This window comes from Micrasema longulum, unplaced genomic scaffold (genome assembly GCF_059751315.1).
Source record: "Micrasema longulum isolate JH-2025_06_02 unplaced genomic scaffold, ASM5975131v1 h1tg002094l, whole genome shotgun sequence".
In the NCBI taxonomy this organism is placed as follows: domain Eukaryota; kingdom Metazoa; phylum Arthropoda; class Insecta; order Trichoptera; family Brachycentridae; genus Micrasema; species Micrasema longulum.
The window spans coordinates 315,939-330,048 of NW_028279261.1; the positions used below are offsets into that span (position 1 = coordinate 315,939).

At 33.4% G+C, this 14,110-nt stretch overlaps 1 protein-coding gene and 1 long non-coding RNA gene across 3 annotated transcripts in view; one reads left to right on the plus strand and one right to left on the minus strand.

Annotated features, from left to right (window-relative positions):
• The window catches only part of LOC148273058 (phosphatidylinositide 4-phosphatase SAC2-like), a 35,408-nt gene extending 33,798 nt beyond the window's left edge, over positions 1-1,610 (plus strand). For both annotated transcript variants that reach the window (XM_088239217.1, XM_088239219.1), the window contains one exon: positions 1,189-1,610. In XM_088239217.1, coding sequence (XP_088095343.1) covers positions 1,189-1,290 — 102 coding nt within the window. In that variant the 3' untranslated portion in view covers positions 1,291-1,610. The remainder of the gene's footprint in view (positions 1-1,188) is intronic.
• Positions 1,611-5,400: 3,790 nt separating this feature from the next.
• Positions 5,401-8,789, minus strand: LOC148273059 (uncharacterized). Its single transcript, XR_015824698.1, has 2 exons — positions 7,777-8,789; positions 5,401-7,080 (listed from the first exon to the last, which is right to left on the minus strand). It is a non-coding gene; the product is annotated as an uncharacterized LOC148273059 (long non-coding RNA).
• Positions 8,790-14,110: the final 5,321 nt, after the last annotated feature.

A 14,110-nucleotide genomic window follows, 5' to 3' on the forward strand; every position in this document is an offset into this window, starting at 1 on the left:
TTTTTATGTGTAGTGACTACACAGCACCGTAACGCGCGGGTGTATTTAGGATAGTTAGCGAAAGGTTAACCACTATGTCATTTCTTTTGCTGTTAGTTTATTTATTTTACTTTGCTTTTTTCACATACTGTTTACTTTCAATGACTATTTTATCGCTATTATTATCATATCATTAAATTTATATTTACCTTTTTATTATATAAATAAAACACGAGTGATACTTTAATCCACAAATTTGGAATATACAGTGACCGGTTTCATCGCTTTCGCGACATCTTCGAGACTGGTAACTTTATTAAAAAGTTAAATGTATTTATACAAAACAGAGGTTAGGATAGATAATTCAAAGTTATATGTAAGTAAATTAAATAAAGTTATTAAAACTCATTAAAATAGCATTATATCAACTCATTAGTTAACCCAAAGAAAATTTGTTGATAATGATCCTTAAGATAAAAATAACTTTATTTAATTTACTTACATATAACTTTGAATTATCTATCCTTACCTCTGTTTTGTATAAATACATTTAACTTTTTAATAAATATACCAGTCTCGAAGATGTCGCGAAAGCGATGAAACCGGTCACTGGATATTCCAAATTTGTGGATCAAAGTATCACTCGTGTTTTATTTATATAATAAATTACAATGAACTTCCATCAAGAATTTTCACTTACAAACTTAAATGTTTTTTTTATATTTACCTGTTATTTTCATAAATAATTAATGTTTTAATTAATGGCACTTAATTTAGTATTTTTGCCTAAAGAAAGTTTTATAAATACATTGTTTTTCATTCAATATTCTACAATACTTTTCATACTAAAGTCCGAGGAAGAATAGGGCGTGGGTCGGGCGATTGGAACAAAAAACATTGAAGTCCCATAGATGTTTGATAGTCCATATTTTAATTGTTTATTTCTTAAATATTCTTATCGAAAGCCTATAAATCCAAAAAAACAGCAATAAATTGTGTTCTTACTTGGAGAGATACATTTGAAACAGTTTCACAACTTCAAATCGCTCTCCTGAACAACTTACCAAACGTGACTTCCAGCATTTCAGCTTCAAGGTACAGATAATTAATTGTCCTCGAACTCGCATCTGAAGATTGGAGTACCTTCCAATGCAGTTGGTATGCACCACGATGTTTCTAATTTGTTACCGACGTTCCTCTATTTTCTAGGGCGGTCCAGTCGTGAGGCAGATTACTGAGCAGCAGTACGAAGACCACAAAAAGTTGCAGGAAAAGTGGAGAAAGTGCAACACTAGGCTGATAGCATTATAAAATGCTCTATACGCATTCCAGTCGCTTTTGAAGAACGTACTCTCGACATTAGTAACCTAAGAATATTTATTTATAACCTTATTTATGAACCGCTGTATGGGCAAGCAATTTTAAATGTAGTCATGTATTCGTCTTTGATTAATCGTAACAATTATAAACGCGCAAATAATGAAGTTTTCCAGAAATTGTTAATAAGAAATTTACACATAGCTTAAGAAGATTTCATGTACAAATTTATTATTTTTTATGACATCGCCTTCATTCTGATAAGAGTAATAATTCACTAGAAAAGCCCTTCAGCTCTATTGCATAGAACAAAAGCGTTTTTTGGTTTTTAGTTTAACAACAAATGTGTAATGGACAATTTCGGTTTGCGCTGGCAATTCTCGACCTGAGTACCTACGGCCTGTTGTATTGCTGTAATCTGTAGCTAACTTCGTGGTTAATAATCATATGATGGTTTTTATCTGTATGGGTGGCTCTATTAGCCAGTGGAATGTTATTCCTCTAAGGATGAAACCCTCTAATGCATTGTTTTTAGTATACTGAGAAAAATCTGTTTAGAAAAAAAAAAATTGACTCTACAGAAGTCTTTTTCGGTCTATCTTATTCATATTTTAAACATGATACATATTGAAACCATCTTTGTTCCTTGAAATTATTTCGAAAGATGAGATTTCTAAACTGTACAAATTTAAGCTTAATATATTCCATAGTACTAGCTAGATCTTTGTGCTTCGTAAGCCTTGAATATTAAACTGTAGTATGTATTTTTGTATTTTTATGTAGGAAATACAAAATATCAATAGCTTGAATTATATCAGTAGATTTAATAAATAGTCATAGATTTAGTTAGAGAAATTTCTTAGTGGAAAAGCTTTGCGAAGGATTTAGTTACAGACATTTCTTGGTGGAAAATCTTTGCAAAGGATTTATTTGGTGAAATTTCTTGGTGAAAATCTTTGCAATGGATTTAGTTGGAGAAATTTCTTGGTGGAAAATCTTTATAAAGGATTTAGTTAGAGAAATTTCTCGGTGCAAGATCATTTTAATTAAGATTAATATTAAATCAAATTCAAACGTTGATGTTCCTAATGCACATGTTAGACATAGGCACAGTGTGAGTATAACATGAATGGGTTGATGAAAAAATTTAAGATGTTTAATTTTTTTTACTGACATTTCTTGGTGGAACTGCATTTTCATTATAATATTGAATATATGTAAGTATGTGTTGGTTGCGTAATGGATTTTCCTAGGAAATGTATGGATTGTTATTAAAAGTTGTATATTAATGATTTATATGTGGGTGAGATTGTGCGATTGTGGAGTGTGATTTTGTGAGTGTGTGGTGTTTAATCGCTCGCGTGTAGATTGCGAGAGTATGATTTAATTTGTTTGTGACTGTTCATTCGATTATGAGTGCGATTGTGCGAGTTAGACTGTGCGATTGTAGAATGTGATTGTGTAGTGTGAGTGAGTGCGTAATATTGTGATTGTGTAAGTGCTTGTAAAAACCAACTATCGGAGGCTTAGAGGGCCAACAAAAGTTAGCCTAAGGGGCCACATTTTCAATAAACATACCGGTCTGATGAAGCAAAGGCCGTGAAACTAGTCACTGGCTAAAAAACAAAATATATCAACTCGTGAATTTGATTTTATATTATTTATTTATTTACTGATGGAAAAGACAATAGCTTTTTATAAATGAGTCGGAATGATCTCTTGTTATTCTTTTTTATTCAGTCTTATTAATATTATAGTTTTTTGTTGTTTTATTTGTGAATAATTCTGTTAGTGTTTGTTTTAAAATTATTATAACTGTACTACTTATCTGAGGTAAAACAATTTTTTAAACATTTTAAAGTTATTTTGACGCCATTTAAATTTGAGATTTAGATTTCCAAAATCTTCACATTCTTACTTAAACTTGAAATACTTGTGACGTCACCCTTTCCACTGAATTATTACTACAGTAGTATTCATTATTAAGAATTATTCATCAATTATATTTGAGGACAAATGAGGACCTTAGTATCAGAATGGGACAATAGCCATTTTTATAATTTTTCAGTAGAAGATGATTTTCTGTTTCGGATATGCAAGAACCCAATATATTTTTATACCTTTATAAAATATATGGTAAAGATTAATTTTGTGCACTTTAAGTATTTAAGATAAGTATAATTTAAATAAAAAAAACAACAACAAACCGTCACGCCTTTTCTCCGTAGGGATAGGCAGAGAAGATAGAATGCCATATCACTATGTCTTTGCATACAGACCTCGCTTCCTCTACATTCGTACATCTTCTCATGCACGCACGCCGATTATTCCTACTCTTGACATGTCCATCTTCAAGTATTTGACGGACTTGTGCCATGTTTTTCTTGGTCTTCCTCGTTTTCTGCATCCATCAATATTCACATCATAGATCCTCTTAGAAGTTCTTTCGCTGTCCATTCGCTCTACATGTCCAAACCAACGCATCACCTATTTCTTGATTCTGTCGATAATGCATGTCTCAGCCTTACACAGACATTTATGCACTTGTCATATATCGTTTTACCACGCATTCGCCTGAGGGATCGCATTTCGACAGCATTAACCCTACTTTCATCATTTTTTTCCAATTTCATACTTCGCTCTCATACATTAGAGTTGGCACTAGAATTCCATTGTGAACTGCTAGTTTTGCCGCCTGCGATAAACATTTGTTTGCCAAAGTAGATTTCGGTGCACCGTTCACCCTGTTCCCGGCGCTTACCCTCCTTTCCATCCCTAGTAAACATACTTCCCAGATACACAAATTCTTCTACCTGATTCAGAATATCTCCGTTCACACTGATCTCACATTTAGTTATATTTTCATCCCTTTCATATGGATATTCCAAATTTGTGGATTAAAGTATCACTCGTCTTTTGTTTCTATAATAAAGTACTTTTAGTGAGTTTTTATAAATGCCCCTAGGATTTAGGGGTTTTATCAGTGGATAAAACTCGAAAAATTATGTATAGCTGAATTTTTTTAACAGTTTTTCTGACCATCTGTAATTTTTTAGTTTTCAACACGTAAAAAAAAAGCGACACCAATATTCAAAATGGTAATTAATTATTGAAAACTGCATAAGTCACTTAAATATTCTAGTTTGTTGATCGAATCAAAGTCTCGTTTCAGCTCTCCTGAACATTTTTGAAAATTGCAGATGGTCCCTTCTGCCACCTTACTACTGATTTGTTGCAATTCAATAACACGTGTTTCATGAACTTTGCCGATTAGTTATCAGTCTGAGAGCCAGAGAGATTATCAAAAATGAATGTTAAATAATTTCTAAAGCGTTAAAGATAAAAACAAATTAATATTACCAAAAATTTTTTAAGAATTAATTTATTAACAGAATACAAAATATTTTACATATCCGCATGAATTAATTATGGTCTGAAAGGGTGAAGAATTATTGGATAAAATTTTTGAGTTTTTACAACAAATTCCATTAATATATTGGTTTGTATAAATAATGTTTACTTTTAAGTATTTGGCTGTAAAAATGGTTTGATTAGCGCTGTTGCATACATGGAGTAATTTTTAAACTGTATATTAGAAAATTAGTATTAATATAACTATGTATATCTAAGTTAGATTTAAAGCTACAAAGAGGCATGGCTGTCTAATTTTAAATTCATTATCATTCCTTTATCCGCATATACTGGCGTGTAGGGCACTGTATCGGCTTGCTTCATGTGCCAGATTCCAGTTCAGGGGCTTCGAAACATTGCCGTGAAACATTATATTTTAGGATCTGAACCCATGATCTCTAGTATCGTAGACAGACGCGCTGACCGGCGCACTACGAGGCGGACTAAAGCTCGTATTACGTTGATTAGAAACTGGTACAAGATCTTCATGTAATCATAAAAGAATCGGGTGAAATCTGTGGTCAAATTAAGAAACACTAGAACATACAAGGAATAATTTATATATTTTTTTAATTTACGAATGCTTGGAAAAGAAATTAGCGCTAGATATCGGATTGAAAGACTTTCCAAATACAGAATGTTAGAGCACAATAATTAATATACAGCGTGAAAATGAACCAAAAATACACCGTGTATACATTTTTGCAATTGAATAATAAATTAACAAAATTAAAAATGTTTAAAAAGTATGGTATATTTATTTATGCCTTTTTAGATTTTTAATTTTAAGTTGAAAGTTCAAGTCTGACTCGCGTCTTTTTATTTCTGAAAATTCTGCATTTTACGTCAAAACTTTAGCAGCTTCTGTTAATGTTACAAAGCTGATTATTTTATGCGTAACAGTACAATTTAAAAAGAATGGGTCACAAATAAAAATCCTGAAAGAACCTTCCAGAAATAAAAAAAAAAACTGATCCAGTCGAAAATTTTTAAAAACTTATTAAAAAAAAGCATAATTAGATAACTACGCAAAATTGCGGAACATACATGAGGTTGATTCGGATACCCCTCAATATGAGGCACCTACATTTGAACGTTATGCAGAAAGCAGCCAGTCCACAATTTTGAAAAAAGGAGATATTGATGTTATCGGGTGCAGTAAGGTCAATTCTATGTTCTGTCAAAAACAGCCACACCACTTTTATACAAAAAACTGTATTAATCACCGTCTGAAAATGGTGTCGATCACAAAATAGCATTTCTCAATTTGCAGAAAACACCCACATCACTAAAAAATTCTATGATACTTTGAAAACCATTGAAATTAGTCAAATACATAATGAGATTCTTGTTTGTAATAGAAAAAAAACTTATGTATACATTGTTTATCGTTTGTTAAAGTCAAAAACATTCCAACTGTTGTGTAGATTTGATAATTCAATATTGCTCAACTGTTCGCCCTCTTCTAGAATATGCCTCCGTGGTCTGGTCTCCATTCTGTCAATCGCATAAATCACATTGAATCAGTCCAACATCGTTTGCTTCAAAAAATAGCGTGGATGCTCGGACTAGAGAGAGATAATTATTCTTATGCTGAAATAGAGTCAATGTTAAATATTTCCAGTCTACAAAAACGTAGAACTAATATTGATTCCATTTATATGTTCGGCATACTAAATGGTATAATCGATGTTCCATCATTACTGGGACAAGTAAGATTCAATATTCCGACTCGTAGATTGAGAAACAATGAAGTACTGTTCATCAATCAGCATAGAACAAACTAAGGCCTTAATTCTCCAATGACCCGCCTTTGTCGCATTGTTAACTCAAGACAAGATCTGGACTTTTTTGGTTTAAGTTTACAACGATTTAAACGAGCACTAAATAAATAGTCCAGATCTTGTCTCGATGTCCCTTATGTTTGTCAATGCTTCTTTTCTTTTTTTTTAAATGTTTTAAACTATTCTTTTATTGTAATATTTAAACCTTATAAACTGTACACATGGACAATGTCCGTTAATAAATAAATAATTCACTCTTTTCACTAAAGTGCTATTTTCTCAGTTTCACTTTTCTATGGCTGGCTGCTTTCTCTTTCATTTTACCGTTGGACGTCACTTCTCCGGCCACCCTGTACATCAGAATATATTATCGATAGAAATCAATGAAGGTATTAGATAATTGTGTAAGGGTTAAATTTCAGCACTAGTCATTAAAAATTTATAAATCCTTAAAACATTGTTTTATAATAATTAACACAAAAATGTACTTATAAAAAAAATCTGATTTTGAGTCTAAACTGATATATTGTTTTTATTGTAAACATTATTTATTTATGACAACTCTTATACATTCCAAAGCACCAAACGTCTAACTAACTAACTAACTAACTAACCATCACGCCATTTCCCCAGAGGGGTAGGCAGAGAGGATAGAACGCCACACCACTCTGTCCTGGCACACTTCCTTTGCTTCCTTCACATTCATACATCTTCTCATGCACGCACGTCGATTATTCCGACTTTTCACATGACCACTTTCAAGAATTTGTTGTACTTGATCATGCCATGTCTTTCTCGGCCTTCCTCGACTTCTACAACCGGACACATTCGCATCATAAATCTTTTTAGCCGTTCTTTCATCATTCATTCGCTCCACATGACCGAACCATCGCAAAAGACCTTTCTTAATTTTGTCGATAATGCTTAACTCAGCCTTGCATTCTGCTCTAATTTTGACATTAGGGCACCTATCATACATTGTTTTTCCGCACATTCGCCTGAGGGATCGCATTTCAACAGCATTCAGTCTACTTTCGTCCCTTTTCTTCCAACTCCATACTTCGCTTCCATACGTTAGGGTTGGTACCAGAACTCCATTATGAACTGCTAATTTAGCCTCTTGCGATAGACACTTATTTGCTACGACAGACTTTAAGGCACCATTAACTCTGTTACCGGCACTAACCCTCCTTTCAATATCCTTGTCCATATTTCCATCTCTAGTAAACATACTACCCAGATATACAAATTCTTCGACCTGTTTCAAACTATCTCCATTTACTACAATCTTACATTCAGTGAATCTTCTTGCAGGGGTAAGAAAAAAGAAATTTAAGTATTTTTATTTTTTGCATACTACTACACTTTGCTTCATATATGGCCACTCTGATGATTAAACGTCAAATTAATGTCGAACTATGAAATGTCAATTATATAACTGTTTTGGGTAATGGTCGCAGTAATGTTCAAAATGAAAATCTTCATGTTTGTATTTATTTGACATTCAATCATCAGTGTGGCCAGGTATGAAGCGAGGTGCGGTCGCATGCAAAAAATAAAAATCGCAAATATGCGAGTTTAACGAATCTGCAATAGTCAATTTTACAGGAGAGTAAAACAATACTTTATGTTAGCAAATATTAGCATTCAACAACTTAACGACCTTTTAATGTCTACCAGTTTCGAGATGTGCCCATCTCTTCGTCAGGACTCACCACATTATACTAAAATACACTGTCACCGTGAAAGTGATTAAGATAAGATAAGTTATTTTTTGTTTTGTACACCATTTTGTGCAAATGATCTAAATTATATTGTTTTTGTATTTGCTACATTTAATATAGTGTAAAGTTTCCGCAAACCAAGTTTTGTATAATTTCCATTGAAAATAAACGTAAAAATGGCATTTTTTAATGAAAAATGATAAAAGCGCCATCTATGAATAATTAGTTTCATTTTTTAGTTTAAAATCACATTGACTTTTATTGATGTGATTGGCCCAACATTCTTGAAAAAAGGTTTTTCCAAGTTTTGCTTTTTAAAACGATGTATTCAATTATTGTGATTTAAAAAAAATATTTTAATTATTTGATTTGTAGGGATATTTTTTATTAGTTTTTACCGATTTGAAGCCTTCTTATTTAGAGGATTCAATTTATTGTATAGTATAGACAAACAATGAGGAAAGCCGGACTGTCTAATACATTTTTGTGGTCGAATGACCTGAAAAGTTATTGTGTACAAATGTATTTATACTGCTTGTGCTTACAATCAAATAAACGAGTTTATACCTGCAAATTATTTTATTGTTAATTGCATTTTCTTTTTGTCTACCTTTAAAGACGAGTAGTAGAGAATAAACTATTACAGCTTGCCCACCGCGTACCGCGCACCGCATCTGAGGACATGTCTCCTTGACCACATACGCGGAAAATTTGCTGGTTGCCGAACGAGAAAAGCTGCCCGAAGGTGCAACGCTTAATGCGTAGAATTAAGAATAGTCCAGAAGCAGCGTAGAATCACATTTGAATACATCGGACTGTGTCCAATAATTCCCCCACTGTGCCCTACTTTCGCCGCGCGCATTCGTGAGGTCGCAGCGTAATGTTGCTTGATGGGAAAAAATCAAAACACAAATGTAAGGTAACAAAAAAGCAATCTGTTAATTTCTCTAAAATTTTATTGTGCACGCGGAAATATTGATTGACACAACAGAGTACATAAGTAAAGGGTCATTTAATAAGAGTAATTGAATTAATGAACTTTAAACTTACAATATAAAATAAATTTTATTTTACATAAAACTGATATTTTTATATCATGTTGAATAATATTTGATGTTTTGGAAATAATGTCTGTGAAATGTCCACCACAGAGTTGTTTAATCCGAGATCTAATTTTCATTAATTCTCTCATTAGATGAGCAAAGTAGGGTAAAAAAAAAAAATTACCCTGGCAACACTAACGAAATTTCCATTTTGTTTCTTCGATAATCTGACAGATGGAAAAATAATTAAATTCTTAAGTAATGCATTTGTTACACACACATTAATTTGCTAATTACACATGAAATGTGATTGCATCCTTTTTCTTTGAGATCCTAGCAGTATTTTTACACTTTAAAAGAACACAACACGGCATAGTTGAATTCAAATCAGGAGTTGCGTACTGAACGAAAGAAACAAATGTGTCAAAACGTAAACCTACTCATTTATGAGTAGTTGAGTCGCCTTCTGTTTGATGTGCGTATGCGGTTTCTGGACTATTCTTAATTCTATAGTTTAATGTTTCTAAATGTTATGTTTTGTAATTACAGGGGCATTAAAAACTATTTTTATACGGTGCTGCCACTGTCAAAGATCTGGGAGTTATGTTTGATGCTAGACTGAAATTTCATACTCACATATGCCCTTTGAGTATAATATACAGAAGAGGGATAACAACACATTTTACCAATCCAATGCATGTTGTCTATGATAGCTGACTTATTTTTTACAACATGCTCTAAATGAGAGAAAGAGAGACAAAAAAAATCTGTGGATACGGTTCTCATTTTTTGTTTTTTAGCCGATTTCGTCTCTTGTACGATGCTCAATTTTTGTACGCGGGCATTTTTGCTTTGAGCTGTCAAACGTTCTGTCGTTATTTTAATAATTGTTTTACGTATTAAGTGCAAATTACATCAAAACTAATTATGCCGACTTGTGCCATGAAAGGATGTTCAATAGAACCGGAAAAGGGAGAAAACACATCAGTTATCATAGGTATTTTGTCAAATATTATACATTTTCACATTAATACGTTTTTTTGTAGTTTTCAACGTAAAATGCTCTCTATATTACATATATATACTCTAAGCATGGGCCACTGTCCTGTTATTCCCTGCGCGCAAAATGTTGGGATTTGTTCTCCGAACACTCGTGTTCTTAGGCTTTTTTATAACTCATCGGTGCGAAGCAGACTTGAGTGTGGATCTCTGATCTGGGCACCCCACGAATTGAAGTACTCTGTTATGCTGGAGATGGTTCAGAAGAAATTTCTGGGTGAGTGCGGATACTATTCGTGGTTGTACTCGTCTGACTTCATACTGAGAATGTTCGAGAAAAGAAAAAATGCGTACTTGCTTATGTATTTTTTCGAATTACTCCGTGGTTTTATGATCAACATAGGTGTAATGGAGAGTATTTTTCTTTATGTTCCTAATGACTACCTTAGACATAGGCAGCTTACGCTGTTTTATCTTCCTGCTTGCAGAACTAAACTGCCGATGGTAATGCCAGTAGGCAGAGCAATGCCTTTACTCAACCGTATCTCTTTGGATATCGACAACTTTCATATTAGTGAAAACAAGTTCAGAGAGGATAGCATTCTTTTTCTATAATTGCTGGGTATTTTCTAGCCTTCATCGCTCCTCTGCTGGGTATAAGCTTCTTCCAACCCCTTCTCCCCGTCCCTGTCGTGACTCTTCCGCATCCAAGCTCCACCAGTTATCTGGACACTGTCGGTGACCTTCCGAGACTCCTCTTATTTTCCGAGGGCCTTCAATTCAATATTCAGGTGTCTCCCTGTCCAGCCATATGTCCTGCCTATTGCCACTTTAGTTTGGGATTAAATTGATTAGACATGATAAATTCGCCGAAATAATTACAAAACTTTTTAAAAGCCTCGAAATTCTTTTTGGAAGCCACCAGATCTGTATATCCGACAGGACCTAAAACAGGGCCACGGATCGTAGCGAGAAGCTCCATTCGGTAATCACAGAGAGGGGGAAAGGGACAAGATCACAGTATGCGTTCAGAAGATTGATTAGGACGTCCGCAGCAGCACGAAGGGGAATCAACAATATTGAAAACAAATATTTTTTATTGTTATCAAAAACATTTTTCCCTTTGTGGTATGACATTTTACACTTATGTTTATAAATTTTAGTATAAACCACTTTAATTTTGAGTTACACCTCGATATTTTTTTATCGAATTCACCATGACCTGATAAAAACTGCATAGTCCAGTGATCGCGGATAACCCAAGAAGATTTTAAGCGCGGACGGATTGAAGGAAAAAAAAAGAAAGGTAACCCTAACCCTCCCCGAAGGGGAAGATTCCCATCGCGATTGCCAAGCATCAAAAAGAGCATTTAAATACATTTTTTAAATATTCGATTGTGACATTCCTTCAGTTGGGAATAGACGGACGCCACCAATAACAGAGGAGCGTTTTATTTTTAACTGGAAATTTAAGGATCGTCTCTAGACCTCCAGATCCAAAAACGCCAAATAATGATGTATTTTCATAATGTGATTCTGATACTATTTTTTTCTCCTAAATTCGGATATGACCGGTTTTTCCTCATCACGCAAGGTTGCCAAGAGACAGGCATTTATAATTTCATACATTTTAATACTTTCTGCATTCTTAACTGCACGATATTCAAACATTCTGACTTACCTGTAAAGTAAGAAATGACGATTTTCTGCTATACTTCGCCTGTGGAGCATCCCTTTTAATGGTCCAACAGTAATCTGCCGGCATATTAGTATTCCATCTGCCTCGATACATCTTTTCAATAGATGAAATCTCCAGATGAAACTGTTACCTGTTTTAATCGCCCACTGTGCCAAGATTTTTATCATGAGGAATTTCAGTCGGGTAATTAGATATAAAAAATGTTTCCTTACGCGCGGTAAAAATTTCTTGAAAATAAAAGATTAAAAAAATAAAAACGAATTGCTCGGAACGACGTCACTAGTTCTTGTGAATCAACCAATGGTAAGAGAGTTGCGATGAATTTCCGGTTAACGGTAAGTCAATTGACAAATCGGCTGAATTGAACGAAAAAAAGGGTAAATAATTTGAGACGTCACACGCGGAGTAATCTCAAAAATACAAAAAATTTAAAAGTCATAGCGCTGATAATACAATACATATATATATATAAAAAGTTTAGTTTGATAGTCTATTAAAAAATAATAAAAAAATAACCTTTAAACTTCCTTATTAGTGAGTCTAACGATGATTTTTTGGGGAAAAAAATATTCTTCAGCATAGTCTTCGTTTTAGCTCGATACGATTTTACTTATTTTTCAACTTTTTAATTCCTTCTGCATAATACGATTCATTCCGCATAGTACGAAATAATTTAATCAGATGAATCTCTTCACAACAATAAAGGTTTCAGATCTTTAACTTAACTTAAATCAACAGATGGAAGAATTGAAGAAATACAAATGTTCAAAGGTGAATGGTAAATATTACACAGTGTGTAGTAAAGTGGCCACTTAAGCCAGCCAATGTCAGGTAATTAGCCCTGCAAATGCCTAGACTTCCATATTCCCTTCTCTACAATGTTTTTCATCCTTGTTGTAATTAGTTAATTTGTTTATTTTAAGCGCTTTTTGGTTCATTGTTATGTTATACATATAACTTATTTGTAACAGTTCTTCAATGGAGCTCTTTCAACCTCTATCACAACATTATCTATCTCTTCGCTCTAGTAACGAGAGAACCCTTTTAATACCCCCTCACCGCTCTAATTTTCTTGCCCTCTTTCGCAGTAGTAGCTGCCCGATTGTGGAATAATCTACCCACTAAGGTTAGAGACGCTCCTTCTTTATTTACATTTAAATCAAGAGTGAAATGTCACTATCTATGTAAATATTTGAGTTGTTCCTTCTATCATTCCCATCACCCATCCTTTCTTCTCTTCATAGTATAGTGTAAATAAGTAGTTAATTTTTGCTTGAAATTTTTGTATTAAATTATAAGATTCTGCATAATTATCTAGAATATGTCCACGTAAATTGTATATTTATATAAAGTGTTAAATAATTTATATAAAATAATGGTATCTACGCAGGTCTACCAATGAATGATACGACTCGCCAACAGTCTGTATTGAATGCCGCAGCGATACTTATTTTTGTAATCTCTAAGTTTAGTCATATCACTCCACTACTTCGGGAATTGCACTGGCTACGTTTTCCACAGAGGGTGGAATACAAACTCGGTTGGCTTATGTATTGCACTGCACAACTCTGCTCCAGAATATCTAAGGGAACTCTGCATTCCAGATGAACTAGCTGACACACGTCTTACGATTAGATCAGCTACATCTACGCCGAAAGGAAAAATTATTATACCTCTACCCAAACAGCGCACTAAATTCGGCGAACGTGCATTTGCGGTAGCAGGCCCTACGGCATGGAATGCTCTCCCAGCAGAGGTCCGAAACTGTGAGAGTGAAGTGATGTTTCGGAAGAAACTTAAAACCCACTTGTTCTCTAAATCATTTGAATAAATTCTTAGCATGTGTTGACAAAGTACACTATTTTTCTTAAATTAAAAAGTTAAAATTTAATTTATATCTTTATATAATCACTTTGTAAAGCGCCCTTGAGGTAATATATTACAAAAAATGGCGCTATATAAGTTATCCATAATTATTATTACAAAGTGGTAAATAAATGTACGATATAGGAACTTTAACTCGTCAACTATTTTCTTGTATTTAAAAAAATAAATTTATATATTATTATTTGTTCATTCTGATCTTTCAAATAATATTATTATTAAGTCAGTAAAAATATAATCTTCACCAACAAGCTACAACAAGTGGCTTGG